Here is an 18,073-nt window from a genome sequence, read left to right as displayed (position 1 = left end):
GCTGTGTATGGTGCAAATACTTTGTGATGGTGTCTGCAAATTATGCTGAGGGAGGGGTGAGGGTGCAGGCAAAAGATTGACCAAAATAATGTTGCCTTAGGAATTTGAGTAATTTCTAGGAGCAGCCGGAATTGGTGTTTTGTGATCATGGCACAGAGGCAAAGGCTTATTTTATTCCAGCAACTTCATATGTGAGATTTAGGCACCTTTTCTGTTCATCAGCTGTGAATTGACCAGTTTGGTCAGAAATTATCATACAGATGATCTGGAATTCATGTTTCTGGCCATATCAAGGAAAGAAGCTTAAATGTGGCACAGAGTATAACAGTTCAAAGGTGAAGGAAGTTTCAAAGTGCCTTTGGATTTGTGTGTATATGTATCATAGAGTCATAGAATGGCCTGGGTTGAAAGGGACCCCAAAGATCATCCAATTTCAATCCCCTGCAATGTGCAGGGTCACCAGCCACCAGACCAGGCTGCCCAGAGCCACATCCAGCCTGACCTTGTATGCCTGCAGGGATGGGGCATCCACAGCCTCCCTGGGCAACCTGTTCCAGTGCATCACCACCCTCTGTATGAAAATCTTCCTGCTAATATCCAACCTAAATCTCCCCTGTCCGAGTCTGAAACCATTCCCCCTTGTCCTGCCACTACCCACCCTTATAAACAGTCGTTCTCTCTCCTGTTTGTACGTGTATATACATTTCTAAGACATGGTCTTCCTCTGGAAGAAAGTTTTCCTGCTGGTATTGCTGCAGCAGCACCATCGGCGTTTGAGTCGTCCGACAGATGCGTCCCGGCCCCAAGTTTCCCCATAGAGCGGAGCGTAGCAGAGCAGAGCAGCGTCGGCTGTAGAGTTTCGGGAGGAGGAGAAATAGGAGGAGGGGAAGGAGGAGGAGGAGGAAGGGGCGCGGCACGGCGTGGGCGCGCTGCTGCTCGGGGCAGAGCGCGGCGAAGGGAGGTCGGTGCTGTGCGGTGCGATGCGGTGCTGCTGTGCGCTGCGCTGCGCTGCCAGCAGGCGTGCTGAGGAGCTCCGGTAAGATCGCGCCGTGCGCCCGAAAAGTTATCGGAGGGGTAGAAGTGTCGGCTCGGAAATCATCCGGGGAGCGGCCGCTGGAGGTTGTACGCCGGGAGCCGAGCGCAGCCCTGAGCTGCGCCCGAGCAGAGCGGTGACAGCTGCAGGCGGGTCGGTAGCGGGGAGCGGGTCTGCATTGGTGTTGGCTGAAGTCTCCGCTGTTGTGGCACCGCTCTGTAAATGGGTATAAACGCGGGTGTTGGTTTGTACCGTGCTTAACCAGCCAAGTGCGCTCACTTCGTTTCCTATAGCGCGGCTCTCGTTACTTGTAGGGAAACAGAAGTAACAGAACAGCGAGGATCTGTCAGAAAGGAACTGGTTCGCAGTTTTATCGTCTCCGATTTTGCAATTTGAGAAGAGACGGGGGCAACTTCTCTTTTCGAGTGCTTAGACTTTGCTGGAGGAGGGCTCCGAAGGGAGACCCGCAGGGCAACGTTCCCTGGAGGCTCCGCATAACGTGACTTTGATGTGAAGCACTTCACTGCGTCACACCTGCCCTGCTGCACACCTCACATTCCTGTAACATTCCTGTTCCATTCCTTTAATGTTCATAGTTTCATCCCACAGCGTTAGTGCTGTGATTCCCGCATTTACCACAGCAGTCCAGCAGTGCTGGGAGGCGGAAGACTGAGAGCAAGTATGAGAAAGTGTTTGTTGTTGTTGTTGTTTTGTTTTGTTTTTCACGTGAAACTGGGATCCACTGTACAGTGTCTATGACACACAGCCTGCTGCACATCAGAAAACTTACATCGAAAGCAACTGGGTAAATCCATGGAAGAAAATCACGGGATGCTGGTAGTGCGGAATAGAAAAGCTGCAGCCCCCAGCTTTGTCAGCTTCTGAGCTGTGAGTAGTTGCGAAGTGTATGTGGAGAAGAGCTTTCTGTGCTTTTTACTCTTTCCAAGAACCTGCTTTTGTGTTCTTGGGGATAGCACCCTGTGCTGGACGTGCCCTATGGGTGAGAGGTGAAATGATGTGCCTGCTCTAACAAGATAGCACATGAAGGAGCACAGGCTGCTGCCGTCTTTGTGCAGCTTTGGTTGTTGGTCACGTATGGGCAGAAGGGGCTGCAACTTGTTCGAAAGTGGTGATAGAAAACTCGGCTGTGCTTTGGATTGCTTGTGTTGGATTGCAGTGGGAATGCAGGAGAGAGGCACCAAACACTGCAACTCACTCTTGTGACTGATCTCTAGGTGTTGTGGATGGCTGTCTGTGCTGTTTGTGGCTATTTCCTGGCATAATATGTGCAAATTATACTGATCGGTCCCCAGACTGTGAACAGTCACCTTAAAAATAGTCTCTTGGCTGAGACGAGATCTCTGGAATTCTTCAGAAGTGGTCCAGTCAAATTATCTGAAGGTAAAATTCAGAAAGTACAAAGGGTCAAGCAGCATGCTATCAGCTGGAGTAAAGAAACTGGCGAGCACTGATCTATAGGATTCAGGGAAGCCAAGAAAATGTTGAAGCATTCATAGAGAACAGGTAAGCTCCAAGAACCTGTCAGCCTGCCAGCTGTTTGTCCTTTCTCTTGAGGGCCTCATCGGGTGCCTGAGATGTACAGTCCAATATCAAGAATGATTCTCAGATCTACGCATCTCCCTTGTGGGAGCTTCATGTCCATTAGCAGAGCAGAAAAAGCATTTTCAGACTTCTGCTGAAAGATTTCAGGACACAACAGTGCAGGCATAATAGACGGGGCTTTTGGAAACGTGATAGCTCTTGCTCAGCACTAGTACCTGAGAGGTGTTGGTGTTGGTGTTCTTCCTAGTGGTTTCTGTGCTCATACACAGCAAAAGAAGCCACTTCAGGCAGGAGTGTGGGCTGCACTGTGTGCGCTGCTGGTGCTGAGCAGTGAAGTGGCTGGGTCTCACTCACAAGCAGTGCCCAGGAGGCTTTGGTGGAGGTTATGATGTAGCTTTCTGGCTGCAGACAAGGCTCCAGGAGTCCCATGTGGCTGAAGCCTCTAAGATTTCCCAGGAAATATCACTGAAGGAGCTAAGAGATATGGTAGATGAGTTACAAAAGGCTTATTTCTACATCGAAAACCATAGGGTGCTAAATCTAGCAAGGGAGGTAAGCTTTGTACATCACTGCCAATGACCCAAGCCTTGACAGATCTCTGGCTGAGAAGTTCCAGCAGGATGAGGAGCTCACAGGGCAATGTGCTGCTCATGAGTCCCTTCTCTTCCAGCTCAACATGGAAACTGACGAAATGTGAGTTCTCAGGTAGCGTCAAACCCAACCTTATGTTTAACCCCAGTGGTGGAGTACGTCAGCCCCTGTCTCATGGGCTGGCACTGGTGGGCAAGCTGACAGTGAGGAGGGATGGCTCGTGGAACGTGCCAATGGAAGAAATTGGCTTGTGCCATAGGGGTACCCAATAGAAAGTGCTTTGGCATTTCTTAACATACATGCAAATAGTGCAACACGGCTCCTCAACTTTCTTTGTGTCTGTTACATGTCGGAACCTCATGTATAATGGCAATAAAGTAGATTTCTTATCATACGAGAGACATCATAGAGGAGGTGAGGCACTTACAGGATCATATATTATTCCAAGTTGGGAGGGACTTGTGAGGATCACTGAGTCCAACTCTTGACTCCTCACATCACCACCCAAAATTCAAACCATAACAGAATGTTTTTATATTATAGGTGGAATTGCAGTGCAGATCATTATGCTTGAAATAAGCTTCAGAAAGAATCACCAGGACCATCAGTGTGACACATAGCCCAGATTCCTGCTCTTGGGTTTGCTGCCATGCCCTTAACCTGAGGGGAAAGTATGGCCGCTGGGACAAGGAGCTGCAAGATACTGGAGGCAGCACCATATGGCCTTGTGTCCTCCTGGCACTGGCACTTCAACCTGCCTCCTAGGGAGCAGCCAAACTAAACTGGGCTTTACTGGGTTGTTCCAATGGGACCTGGGACCTGAGAGCTGTTCAGCCTGAAAGAGGAGGCTCCAAGGGAGACCTGAGAGCAGCCTTTCGGTATTTAAAGGAGGGCCATAAGATGCAGGGGGACAGACTCTTACTCAGGGTCTGTGGTGATAGGACAAGGGAAAGTGGTTTCAAACTAAATGAGAGGAGATTTTGGCTGGCTATTAGGAAGAAGATTTTTGCAGTAACAGTGGTGAGGTGCTGGAAGAGGTTGCCCACAGAGGTGGTGGACACCCAGTCCTTGGAAGCATTCAAGGTCTGGTTGGGTAATGCAGCCTGGTCTAGCAGTGGACATCCTTGTTCCTTGCAGGTGAGTTGGATTATATGGCCTTTAAGAGCCTCTTCCAACTCATACAATTCCGTGATCTGCCCTTTTCTATGTTTTTGTCCCCTGTCCTCTCTGTGCTTAGAAATGCCATGTGAGCAAACACAGTTGTCTGTTGTGTAGGTAATTTATCCTCTCTTATGGCTTATTGAACAAGCCTGCGCTCATGATTTGGCAGATAAATTTTCAGACTTAAAAAAAATCCTTGCAGTCAGTGTCTGTGTACACTGACGTGGCATTCACCTGCAGCACGGGTACACATGGAGTTGGGGGAGCAGCTGATGGCGGGGCTTTGACTGCTGCCCACACAGCTCTCCCTGCACAGAGTGTCCCACTGTGCTTCCAGGGCACAGATACCAGGAGGGGACCTGTGGTGCAGGGTGACTGATGTGACCGATGTGACAGCTGTGACGGGCAGGGAAGGCTTTGACTCAGTAGGAACTGACATGCAGGGTGCTACTTACAGTAAAGTCTGCAGAGAGAGGCTCAGCAGAAAGGTGGAGGCATCTCTGCCCATCTGCAGAAGCAGAGGAATGCGCCCTGCTGCTGGCTGCAGCCTCTTGCAGCACAGTGCAGTTTCTCCTGCCTTCGTCTCTAACAGGAAGCTTCAGCCCTGTCATGCCAGCGCTGCTGCCAATGTACACAAACTCCAGCCCCTTTGGGCCTGATTTTTATGCTGTGCAGTAGTTTGGGGGTAAAGGTTAACTCTCACTCCACCATAGGGTATTATTATTTTAAACTTTTATGTGAGTCAGAGAGAAATTGTTAACTCCAGCTCTCCTGGAGTTATTCTATTTACCTGTGTATTTTTCCTCTGACTCCTGCCTTTATGGTGCACTAAGTCCTTGAAAAACAGGGATACTCCTGCTTCTTAAAGTCAGAGAGTTTAAATGTGCAGCTCTGTGCCTTAGCGGGGCTGCAAACCCACTGGCTGGCAGGGCAGAGCAGTCTGGGGTGTGCCAAGGGATTTGCTGAGAAACTGTTCTTATTGGAGACTGAGTAGAACAGATTGCAGCAGAATTTGCTCTGAAGCACCCCAGGCTTCAGAGGGGATGCAGAGCAGCCAGGAACTGCTTCCCTGGGATGCCGTCCTGCACTGCCCACTGCCTTGAAGAAATCAGCTGCCCCATGCACTGACCAGAGAGCAGGGACATGGCTTCCCTGCGGTCTCCCCTGAGCGTCCTCTTCTCCAGGCTAAACAATCCTAGCTCCCTGAGCTGTTCCCCATCAGACTTGTGCCCCAGACCCTTCACAGCTTCGCTGCGTTTCTCTGGATGCACTCCAGGGCCTCAGTGTGTAGTGAAGGGCTCGAAACTGGGCGTAGAGAGATTGTTAGAATCACATGCTGTCAGTGCAGTGCATTCTGTAAAGAAACACACATCACTATACCCCATGAATAAAGCGTCCTATTATTTAGTGCATGGATGACAGCGTTGTTGTGAGATGACAAAGTCAAATGAGATATCCATAACTGCTAAATCTTCGAAGAATTGGTGTTACTTAGGTGTCTACTCAGAAGCCGTCTGTTCTCTTCCAGAAGCACAAACAAATCAGGCTATGAAAAGCTGTAGATTTTATTGTTGTTGTTCTTTGGGCACCGTGTAATTTCAAATCTTCAGAATCTTAAAACTGGCAGGCTTACTGTTTGAATAGTCTCGGGTCTGAAAGTAATGGGGTGCTTTTCCGCATCGGGAGCTCCACTAATAGAGGTCTGTAAAACAGCATGGAAATAATAGGGAAAAACGTGGGTTTCTTAGTTCTCCAGCTGTCAGTCCCTCAAAAGAGATCTGTATATTACATCAGGCAGGTCGAAATGAGGGTCGGGCACTGGTGCAGGTGCAGGGCAGCCCATGGTGCTGGACTCCACTGTAAAGAAGCAGTTCAGGGAACCAGGTAGAAAAACAGGCAAAGCTGATAGAGCCGACTGATCTCGATCTGATGCCAGTATAAAGCTCTCCTCCAGGAGCTCTGAGATCCCTATCATAGATAAATTTGCAATGAAAATTATTAGCTAGCACCAGTAAACACCAGTAAGTGAATGAATTATTTTCTCCAGCCAACAGCATTGAATAGTCAAGTAGAGACTGCTTGACTCAGCCAGGTAGTTTACTACAAGAAGGAAATCACTTAGCAGAACACATCTCTTCCCTCGCCTTCCTCACCTCCAAGGAACACGGTCTGCTCTGCATTTCAGCAGCTCGGTTTGTACAAAGCAGAGGGAGAAACAAAGGAAAGAACTGTGCCCTTGTGCACAGGTAGTGATGGAAACATCTCAGCCAGGTCTGCACAGCTGTGGGAGTGGGTCTGAATAAAGCAAACAGAGGTCTTCAGTGAGGGAGAGGAGAGAGACTTTTTTTTTTCAGAGTGTTTTGCCTGGAGGGGGGAGAATTGTTCCTGTTGCTCCTGCTGTGTGTTTGTGCTGCTGATTGCAAATGGTCTGGTTTGCAAGGAAAGGTGTGGACTGGTTCTGGCCCACGTCCCTCTGAGGCTGGAGGAGCAGCCAGTCAGATGGCACACCTGTTTGGCTGCTGTTTGCTTTACTTTTTACCTTAATGCCACTTATACAAGAGCACCTATTTTCCTTGGCCCCACTCTTCGTTCTCCTCTTTCATCGTTTTCCCACTTATTTTCTGCTGCTCGTACTTTACTCATGTCTAAGTTATAGTATTTTTGTGGGTTTTGTTTTGTTTTATTTTGTTTTTAACCTGAGAGCTGGGGGAGGAGCCTCGTTCCTGCTCAGAAGGGCTTCTGCATGGGAGCCAGAACAGCAGAGAGTGGCTCCCCTGCATTTCCTCTTCTCTCACAGATCCATCTTTGGAGTTTATGTTTTTCCTGACCTCTTGCTCTGTGCAGGCACAAAGTCAGGATGCCCCACGATGGTATTTGTTTATCATGGGTAGTTGCTGGCTGAGCTTGGAACTCTGCTTACCAAACAGGTCCTTCAGGACGGGCTGGCAGAGGGCACTGCAGAAGGGCCGGTGTGTGCTGAGTGGGGCACGTCTTGCAGCATTCCTCAGGGAGCTGCCATGCAGGGAATGCTGCAGGCAGAGCCACTGCAAACCTCCTCAGACAGCTCTGCTGCCTCACCTTGGCAAGTCAGCATGATTTGGATTCAAAGTGGGAGTCAGTCTCTTCTCTCAGGTAACAGCAAAAGGTAGTGGCCTCTCAGAAGATGTGTGGAGTTCTCATAAGGAAGAGTTTGAAGGAGAGCAGAGACTGCAATCACCCATCTACAGCAGACTCTTATGGGACTTCCAGCATCACAGCACCAACATTCCTACACAAGCACTATGATGCCATGCTATCTCCTGTTAAAAACCGTTGGGTTACACGCAAGAACAGGTCCAACAGTGCTGCCCAACACCCAAAAATAGGCAGAATAACAAGCAGAAAATGTTTATCTCTTGCATATGCAGTAATGCATGACAGCAAAGTAGTATGGTTTCCCTTGTGGTGCCTTACGCTTGTTTTTGCTCTGAAGGAATGGGTGCTCACCCTGTACCAAATGTGGTTCACAATAAACAAACTTGCCTGCTCCTTGTTTGCATTAGGCTCTTTAGAGATTTACCATTGGACCACAACATCCTGTATAATGTTGTGACTCAGCAGGTTAACTTTTGAGCTTTCTACTCCTCCTCCGACAGTCACCTCCTGGTTTTCCCTCCAGGGCCATCATGTCACACAGACATGGATATTCTCCTGTTCCTCTTCCGTTATGCATGGTCCTAAGGGAGGAGATGCTGGGCTGGGTGAGGTGTCCTATGCTGCCCCAGATTTGCAGTTCACTGAGTAATGTTGGTTTGTTTGCCCTCGTAGCACTGAGAAGACACAATAGTTTAAAAGGTCTGGTTTTGCAAAGATATAATTAGAACAGCAGAACTTCATGTAGGCACAGTCTAAATCTAAAGGTTTGCACTGTTAGGTGTTGTTTTCACAGCACTATAGATGTTCGATGTTGTACAGCTATAAATAGCACAAGGCATGTAATATAGGAGAGTTATACAGATGCTACTTGTAGCTGCCTGGCTGTCTCTGTTGTAGTGCACAGTTGTTTAAGCTGGTGTCTTCAGGGGAGAATGCAACAAAATTTACACAGTGATCCGCTGCAAGAGTAATTTATTGCCAGGCTGATCATTGCTTTCCCTTAGACTCCGCCCTAGGGACCAGGGCTACCAACAGTGCCTTTTACAGTTTCTTTTTACAAAGAGCGATATAACATCTTTTCGATTAAAAAGATGCAAATGGATGAACAAATTTTGCTCCGATCCAGTTTGGTTTCAGGAGCTAAACTGAAAAACAAGGCCAGATGTCATTACCTTGGGTTACTTTCCCTTTGCCCATTTGGTCTGAGTGCAGGCAGCAGTGGTGAAGGGAGAGCCACTTTGCAGAGTACGTACCCAGTCGTGTCCAGAAATATTATGGGCCTGCTGAGCTGGAATTATAATTGTTTTAACACTTCTCTTTTTTTGTCTGTCCCAAAAGAATTCTAAAAGTGGGTTTTAATTTACCTTCAATTAGCCTTTCCTTGGGTTTTACCTTGTAAGCAGTTAACATCTCAACCAGCTGCAGTTGTTCAGTAGAAATTACGCAGATATGCATTTTTTCTGCTGTACCATAGTAAGCTGCATAGTAAAAGCTAAGAGAAATAAACACGGGTTCAATTTGCCTTGCTTGCCATGATGGTGAACATTACTTCTGCCTCTGTGAAAGTGTTCCAGTGTGAGCTCGGTGTCAACTGTGCCACATCCTGGACCCAAGCAGATTGCCTCTGGCTGGTGTACAAGTGCAAATTCAGCTTTCCACATGCATGATGACACTGCCGGGCACATTTCTGGGCACTCTGCTGCTGACCAATTTGCAAGCAGGAACATTTTATTTTCTCAGAAAGGTAAATTTCTGCACAGCCAGATGAGCACAGCAAGTAGTGACTGTGGAAGTGAGTTTTTCTGTGGTCATCTTCATACTTTACTTCCCCAGATCTTTCCTGGTTATCCAAAATACACATAGTATGTAAATACACACATGTTATTACGTCTGCTTATTTCCACCATCCCCATGGCGGAACAAACTTGCCCAATTCCAACTGTGCATTTTCCAGTGTACTTCTGTCTTCAGCAGAAACAAGCAGAATGGAACAAGCTCTGTTCATTACTTTCAACAGGTTAAGTGCTTTCTGTGAGCTCATGAGGCTCAGGAACAATCCCTGCTACAGAAGCCTTTCTTACAGGTTTTTCCATCACTTCAATTCCAGCAGCACCGAGCTATGCTGCCATGAGATGAGTCAAAATGCTGTTTGCTTGGATAGTATTCAAGGACAGAGAGAAGAAAAAAAGCTAGATTCTGATTGTGTGGGCTTTACAGGTTTTGATTTGCAAGTGATTTGCAAGCCACAGGAGAGCTGCAGAACTCTTCTGCAGGCTCCCAGAAGCTGAAACATGCGTGCTGGATTGAAGCCCACAGTTGAGAGCAGAGCACTGCTGCCCAAGTGTGGAGTGCCTTGCATTTTCTGGCCTTTCTAGTCTAGTGGAAGTGAGGAGGGAGTTTCTCTTCCAGCTCAGGCTTCCCTCAGTCCCACTCAGGAGGGTTTGCTCTGCTGACAAAAGATGTTCTTCAACAAGAACATCCTGTGTCTTTCCCTGCACCAAAGACTTGACGCATGGCTGAAGTCCTCTGGGGGTGTGAAACTCTCCCTTTGTTTGTCCTTTGGTGTAACTCCACAGCTTTCACAGTTACACAAAGGAAATGGTTATAAGAGTCTGAAGGTATAAAGCTGCTCAGAATGGCTTCTTGCAGGGTGGAAAATACAGAAAACCCAGCTATTCCCTGGGTGGAAGGAAATAGTGCTATAATGAATCTAACGATCATTTCCTATTCTGGTCCAAAAGGAAATAAAAGGAAATTCAGAGAACAGAGCAATAGTCACAGTAAGCGTTTTTGTTCGTAAAAATTTCAAGTTAGGGCTGTTGGCAGCTGCTAATTGCCTTAAGTCCTGGTGCCAGAGAATTGAGATTTCATCCATATTTATATCTTGGCTAATGTAACTCTAGAAACTCCCAATAGCCAGCTGATTGCCTAGTTCTTTCTTAAATCCTGCTGAGCTCGTGGTCTTTAGGATGCCTTCCGACAGACTATAACCACATGTATGAACACGTGTACTAACTATAAACACATGCATGTGTTCTTACACAATGTGCATGTGTTTCCCTTATATTTGCTGCATGTCTGTTTTCTTTGAACATCACATTTTCTTGCATTACAGAGGCAAGGGATAAATAAAACCCCCACCTGTCTCTGAGTCATTCAGTACTTTGCATCCCTCCCAATCAATGCTTGGACCTGAAATTGTCTGTACTTTCTGTGTGTATATTGTAGCCATGCGGTGTGTGTTGATTATGAGATGTGGCCACTCCATTAATTCCTTCAGCAGTGTTCCCTCATGTGGGAGAGACAGACATTTTAAGAAATGAGACACAATGGCAACACCATCCCCTCTTCATAGTAAAAAAATCCTTGCTCAGAAGAGTGAACATTGATCCTGTGTAGTTAGTACTTGAGAGATAAATGAGCATGATTTCCACTGTGGTCAGTGCTAGGTGAGGTGTGTGCTTTGGGCACTTGCGGGTGGCTCTCACTGCCTGTTGCCTGCTGTTCATTCCTTCCTCCTCCTCCTCCAGGGATGACTGTGTGCTTGGCACAGTGCTTTGTGTGAGAGAGGCTTCAAGCGCTGCGTGTGCTTAGGGAATAAGAGCTGTGTACTTCAACAAAAGCTGATGAGATTGTTGGTGGCTCTTCTGTGCTGAGGGTTTCCATTGTCCTCTCTTGTCCTGTTCCTTAGGAAATCCCTCTCTTGTCCTGGTTAGAGGCAAATGTTTTGTGCCTAACAAGCAAAGCTGTTGCTGCCGTACCAGTACACTGAGCCTGGCTTTGGAGATTAAACTGGTGGCTGTGAGTTTGCTGCTGAAAATGTGCTGGCCAGGGTCAGGGAGAGCCTCCATAACAAAGGGATTTAGTGGAAGAGTTGAGGCTTCTCACCAGTGCTCCTTAGTTTCATTCTCCATGAGGAATTCAAACCACATCACCACAGTTTTCTGAGTTTCTGTGGCCTCTTTTTATTGCATAGAACATAGGAACATTCAGCTGAGCTGAGTGTACATGTTTTGCCCATCAGTAAGATATAAAAACCTCAGTGCCATCGAGGTGATTTCTTTCTTATCCTGACTTGTCTCCACACCACACCAGAATCCCGTGGTCTGGAATGGGAGTTTTCAGCAGGTAACTGTCACTTTGTTGGTTCACCTAGAAACTTGTTTGTTGGTTCACCTAGAAATGGAATGTTTGATGCTGGGTGGAGCTGGCCAGGACTAATGTACATACGGGATTTTTGGAGCACTGGAGAGCACTTTGGAGCACTGCATCAAGGCTGCAAGCATCTGTTCAGGGAAGGTGACATTTCCTTCTCCTTTCTGTTGTTCCCAGAGAAGAAATAACAGGGAAAGGAAAACACAGGGAGAGAGACTATTGAAACAGCTCCGTCTTGGCAGGCTAAGACTGCGAAGCTGGAGGTTGCAAGACCTGTCCATGATGGGTACATTAAAGATACCCGTTAGTCTCTTAGTAAGAGTTGTGTGCTCATCTCAGTCTTTGATTTTACATGCCTACATGGAATCTGCAGGCACTTCTGGTAATCCCACTGTCTTCTTCCTGCCTGTAGCTGTGCCTGAAAACTATGAAGAGATGCAGAGAAGCTCCAGCACTTGTTGGACTGATGTTCGTGTTCCATGTGGAAGAAGCATAGCTCCTGTTGAGGTTGGTGCAGTTGAGAAGAAGGCACAAATCTGTAGGTGTTTGCCTTATGTTTGTCACAGGGAATGAAGGAGGAGGGTTGTGCTGAGCCATTCATCCACAGGGACAATGCTGAATCTGACTGGTGCTGTTTTGCCATGGTACCTTCATCATTAGCACAGCTTCAGGAACGAGAGAACACACAGTGCTTTGTCTGTGTGCTGTGTCCTCTGTCTTTTGTCCAGCAAGAAAGAAGCGGAGTGAGAATGACGTGAGAGACCTAGAGGCAAGCTGCCCACTGTGCAGGCAATCTCCCAGAATACGACTATGTACAACACTCCCAAATCATCTCTTTGGTTTGAAAAAGACCATGTTGTTCCTGTCCTGAACTAAAGCCTTTCTGTCATTGCGACAGCATTGCATAAGATTTACAGCAGGTTATGTGCATCCTTCTGTTAACTGTGCACATGCAAAGTTTCAAAGCCAGTAACAGGTCTGAACATAGCTGGCATAGTGGGTGGGCACTATGAAGCATTCTGATCCAGCTTCTTCCCGAAATAAAATGCAGGGAACTGTTCTGCAAGAGCAGTGCAACATAGCAAGGAAGTGGAGCTTAAGCTAGTGCTTCACTTGGATGTGGACTCTAGTCTAACTAGTTCAGGAACAACAATAATTATGCTTGCACTCAGAAGGTAGGGCAAGAATACATGGAAACACGATTACTGTATTGAGCTTTCATTGCTGTAATACCTCAGTTGCTAAACTGCTTCACAGAGATGGTGCCATATATCCTGTTTCATAAAAAAAGGGCCTTGCCTCTGCTTTGCAGTCACAGCCAAGTGTGTCTCACATAACAAAATATATGCGCTGTTTCTCACTGCTGCCCCACCTCCCTTCTAAGGTTGTGTTATGTACTACCTCCAGTGGATGGATGTGCTGTGTCTTCATCTGTCCCTTTCTTTCAGGGCAGATTAGCAGTACCTTCAAGAAGAAATCTGGACTTTGGACATGTCAGACCCTGCTCAGAAGGGACAAGGAAGGAAATTTGTTTCTCTTTGGACTTTGTTGTCCAGCCCCAGTGTTAAAGACAACGAGGATGCTCTGACTGAATTCTAAAGCTTTCAAGTAAATCTTTTCTTTCTCTCTTAAAATATATATGTAGATGTATTTTTACTAGTATTATTTTTTCTCCTATTGCCTACTGTTAATCATGCATTCTTTGCAGACTCATGAAAGTCTCTTGGTCCTCCTGTTGAATTCTCTGGAAATGCTTCAGAAAATAAAGTCTCCATCCTACTCTCTTGAGAGGACAGGCATGTTTCTGCAATGCAAGGGTTGCTGTTCCTCTGCTTGTGTCACAGCAATAAAAGAAAAAAAGTGCTCTGGAAAATATACAGCAGTAATCCTATTCCAAGACTCTTATTGTTTAGCTGGTTATTATCTGAAATCAGAGATGTTTTATTATCTTCAGTCAGATAACTGGGCTAATGAAATCTTTGCGTATTATTGTGGCAAAATCTGTCTTTGCATTAACATGATGATTAAGAGGAAAGGTGGTGTTTATGTTGTAAAGACATAATTTCCTCTGGAGCATCGTTTGTCTTGTAAAATGTCAACATCTTTCTGTTTTCTTACAGAATGAAGAGGCATAAGCTTCCCTACAGGTGTCCCACAAGAAGGAAGATCCTGATCCTGTGTTTCACGGGGTGGGTGATTGCACTCCTGAAGCTCCTCCATGTTGAAAGACACTTTTTTCCACCTAAGAGCATTTATTTGGTTGAGCACTTCTTGAGCACTTCTTCTTATGTTAGAAACAGATATTCCTATCTCAGAAACCACTTCCAGTATGAAATTAACTGTTCATCGATATATGAACAAGATCCCCAGGAAATCGGCAAGAGTTTGGAGATAAGAAGGAAGGATATAATTGATTTAGAAGATGAAGATATCATTGCAATGACCAATGATTGCGACATGTATCGTACACTGAGGAAATACCACCTGATACCTGTTTCTCCAGAGGAAGAGAGCTTTCCAATAGCCTATTCTTTCGTTGTCCACAAAGATGCAGTGATGGTTGAGAGGCTCATACATTCACTGTACAGCCATCAAAATATATACTGCATTCACTATGACCAAAAAGCAGCTAAAAGCTTTAAATCTGCTATGAACAATCTAGCTAAATGTTTCCCCAATATCTTCATTGCGTCAAAGCTGGAGATGGTGAACTACGCGCATATTTCAAGACTGCAAGCAGATTTAAATTGTTTGTCTGATCTGATGGACTCTGTGGTTCCCTGGAAGTATGTTATTAACTTGTGTGGCCAAGATTTCCCTTTGAGATCAAATTTCCAGTTGGTTGCTGAACTGAAGAAACTCGGTGGGGGAAACATGCTGGAAACTATAAAGCCAAGTAGTAGCAAAAGAGAACGATTTACTTATCATTATGAACTTATGAAAGTGCCTTACGAATACATGCAGATGCCTGTGAAAACCAACATTTCCAAGGACCCACCACCTCATAATATTGAGGTATTTGTTGGCAGTGCCTATTTTGTTTTAAGTCGAGCTTTTATTCAGTACACCCTTAGCAGCTCTCTTGTAAAAGACTTCTTTGACTGGTCGAGGGATACTTACTCTCCAGATGAACATTTCTGGGCCACTCTTGTGCGTGTTCCTGGGGTGCCTGGGGAGCTTTCGAGGTCCGCCCAAGACATCACAGACTTGCAGAGCAAAACTCGTTTGGTGAAATGGAATTATCTTGAAGACCATTTGTACCCTCCATGCACTGGCACCCACCTTCGTAGTGTTTGCATCTACGGGGCGGCAGAATTAAGATGGCTTATGAATTATGGGCATTGGTTTGCCAATAAGTTTGACTCCAAAGTAGATCCTGTCCTGGTAAAATGCTTAGCAGAAAAACTGGCAGAACAACAGAAAGAGTGGGTTTATTTGTCTTCTGACAAATACTTTCTGCGTATCAATCCTACAAATGCTTCTCTATAGCAGTGGTGTTCTTCTAGCTACCGGTGCTGTACACTGCTGTATTTTAGAGCCTGGGATTCTCTGGCCCTGACCTGCTGCAAGGAGTTCCTTCTGCATTAAGTTCAGGACACTGAAGAGAGAGCTATCTGGACACTGTTTGTGAAGTTAGCAACTCTCCATTTGACAGTTTTTTCACTTGCCACAACAGTCCCGTAACTATTCTTCAAGGTAATTCTTGGAGGGCAAGGCCTGCTTTTGGAGACTCTGGTACTGTCTAACCTAATGGAATACTTAAGAAACCTGTTTTACATTGTGTGCTCGTGTCTTTCTTAAGAAACCCCACCATGCTTGTATGCCTGTCCCCTTTTCCTGCACTTTTTCATTAAGGTATGAAGCAAAGACCTCTGCATCTGCTACCTCAGGAAAACTGGAAGTGCAGAGCTTGCAGACACAACTAAGAGCAGTGTGACTTCCCTGGGCCATGCAGCCACTGCTGCGGCCTGGATTGCCCTGATCCCCACCTGCAGGTGCTGACAGGGCTGCAATGGGAGCACTTCTGGGTGGCACAAGGGAAGAAGTACCCTTGGATGCCACAATATCATTATGTCCTCCCAGCTTGGCTGTGCATTGTCTGTCTTTCTGGAGTCTGTGTTTGAGGCTGTGCTATGCATGTGGAATGGTTGGTGGTGAATTGAAGCAATCTGTGTCAACACGTGCGAATAATGCTCTACTGTTCTTCAAGGGCAGTACAGGGAACCATGCCAGAAGATGTCTGCCTCCATTCCTAGCCCAGTCCTTCTGAGACAGTGTTTTTACATGCAACGGGTAACTAGTGCTATTTGCAATCAGTATTCAGCAGGGTGGTGCTATGCTGAAATTCAAAACATGCTATGTCCAGCAGCAATCATACGAACAGTCACTGCACCGCAGGAAGGGGCTGGGCAGCCTCCGCTCAGCTGGGCTCTCATGTAGAATGAGGGAAGTGTTGGTCAGCACAGAAACCTTTGTGACAAAGAAATGCCCTTTGGCATTTCTGGGGATTCTCCACAATTTTGCTGTGCTACCAGCTCAGTTCTGGTGGTTCCAGTGGGCCTCATGGTCCAGCTTGCTCTGTGCCATTTCTGCATATCTAGTGCTTATCAAGGGGCCTCTTCTCATGAGTGGCTTCAGGTATCTGGTTTTATTGATCCTCAGATTGCCACAACAATGATCATGTCCTGTTCCCACAAAAAAGCATAGCTTCTTATTTGAGTTTTCGGAACCAACTCATTCCTTTGTCTCAGTTTCTTGAAAAATCAGCTTTTTAAAATTCAGTCAGAGTCAACATGATTATGGCTCGAGTTTGAGCTTGCATGAAGAGTCATGGACCTTTTCCTTATTTGTGACACTGATTTTCCTTTGAGTCTTCATCTGACTTTTCTGTTCCAGCTGTAAAATGGGAACTGCTTGACAACTGCTACCTTGTCAAGCATTTAGAAACCTATGGATGTTTGTCATGGGCTGGTTGCACAGTGCTAATTGTTGATCAAAGTTATTTATGATTAAGTCTGTGTGTGCACAGGTTGATTATTTCTCTTATGTACTGTTTCTCAAATAAATGGGGATTATTTTTTATGTCTATGCTGCTTACTTTGGTGACTTGCCACATCTCACAGCTGACTTGATACAATTTATAGATATTTTGCAGAAAATGAAATATTGGCAGTACTTACAGATTCACACATCAGTACTGATATACAAAAAACAGACTTTTCACATGGGAAGAGGCTAATAGCAGTGGATTTGGAATGCCAGAGGACCAAGTCTCAGCCAGGTCAAGCAAGCCTCAGTACAAGTAAACTGATGTATAATTAGTTAGCTGGTGACTTTTTACTTATGTTTAAGTACACTCACACATTTTCATTTGTGTTTATTTGTTCTGTCTTAAGTTTATAAACAAAACCACCAGCATAATAAACTTAACTGAAGTAAATAATTTTAATCAATGTGCAGCTCTGTGCTACTTCATCTGAATTGGGTTAAACAATGTCTTTGATTTAAGTAGTCTGAAATAAGGCCGTGCTCGCTTCCTAGGTAACAAAGAAGTGAATGCAAAGGTGACGTAAAGCGAGTCTCCATCACCGATTACAGTGTTAAGTTTGCTAGCTGGAAAAGTACAAGTTGTATATGGTTTCTTCTTTATGAAATGCAAATTTTCTAATGAATTATAAATACACCTATTTTTGAAGGTAACTTTAAAGGCTAATCAGGCCTGTAAAAGTTAGTTCTCAAAACCATAGGATCATTCAGGCTAAAGATCACCTAATTCACTCTCTGGGGCAATGTGTTCCAATTTTCCTGGGTTCAAAATTTGCTAAAATATAAGTTCTTTAACTTTTGAATAATTTTCTTTGTGTTTTTTTCTTTTTATTATTATTTTTAATTTTTCTTTTTACTGTTAGAAATGTAGATGCAAAGTTTATGTCTGTATCACAGTTAAAATCATACAAGTGATTAGACAGTGGAGTTGGGGAATGGCTTCGTTATTTGCCTTTGAATTCACCACCTTTGTTCTTTACACAGGTAGGTCTTTCTTTGCTAAGTCATGATCCATTGATACCTTCCTCTCAATGAGAAAAGTAACTGAACCTAGCTTATGGGAAAAATAAAAGATATCTGATTTGGGCTGCAACTTAGAGGCAATAATCTGTCACCTGCTCTCTGATTTTTCTTTGCCTTAGTAAAGTCCAGATTTGCCTTTCCTCACTCTTCTTGTAAGTTATTTCATAAACTTGAAATGCACAGATATTTGCTGTATCAGACGGTTCACTTCCTCTTTGTTTTGCTCAAGATGACCCACGCTGTCCTTTTTCCACTCATCCAGTCCCCTGCTGACTGCACAGTGGACTATCACTTGATCTTCCTGTTCAGGAAGGATGTGAATGCAATACACTAATGTTGTTCATGCTGTTGGTACAGGTACAGCCT

General features: G+C 45.4%; 1 protein-coding gene across 7 annotated transcripts; it reads left to right on the top strand.

The window, feature by feature from the left end:
• The first annotated feature begins 888 nt into the window (after positions 1-888).
• GCNT4 (glucosaminyl (N-acetyl) transferase 4) lies at positions 889-16,724 on the top strand. Of its 7 annotated transcripts, none has more exons than XM_085529643.1 (4): positions 889-1,036; positions 12,051-12,145; positions 13,087-13,246; positions 13,759-16,724. In XM_085529643.1, the coding sequence occupies exon 4, from the start codon at positions 13,760-13,762 to the stop codon at positions 15,125-15,127; it is 1,368 nt and encodes a 455-aa protein (XP_085385769.1). In that variant the 5' UTR covers positions 889-1,036; positions 12,051-12,145; positions 13,087-13,246; position 13,759; the 3' UTR covers positions 15,128-16,724. The 7 variants fall into 7 exon arrangements, with proteins under 7 accessions (XP_085385769.1, XP_085385772.1, XP_085385767.1 ...); XM_085529646.1 differs by having other exon boundaries at positions 900-1,036; positions 13,092-13,246; XM_085529645.1 differs by lacking the exon at positions 889-1,036 and adding an exon at positions 4,269-11,782 and having other exon boundaries at positions 13,092-13,246.
• The last annotated feature ends 1,349 nt before the right edge of the window (positions 16,725-18,073 follow it).

Source organism: Coturnix japonica, chromosome Z (genome assembly GCF_054131305.1).
Source record: "Coturnix japonica strain WE chromosome Z, WE-NBRP24, whole genome shotgun sequence".
Lineage (NCBI taxonomy): Eukaryota > Metazoa > Chordata > Aves > Galliformes > Phasianidae > Coturnix > Coturnix japonica.
Note: the sequence above shows the minus strand (reverse complement) of the source record. Positions and strands in the feature narration are given on the sequence as shown.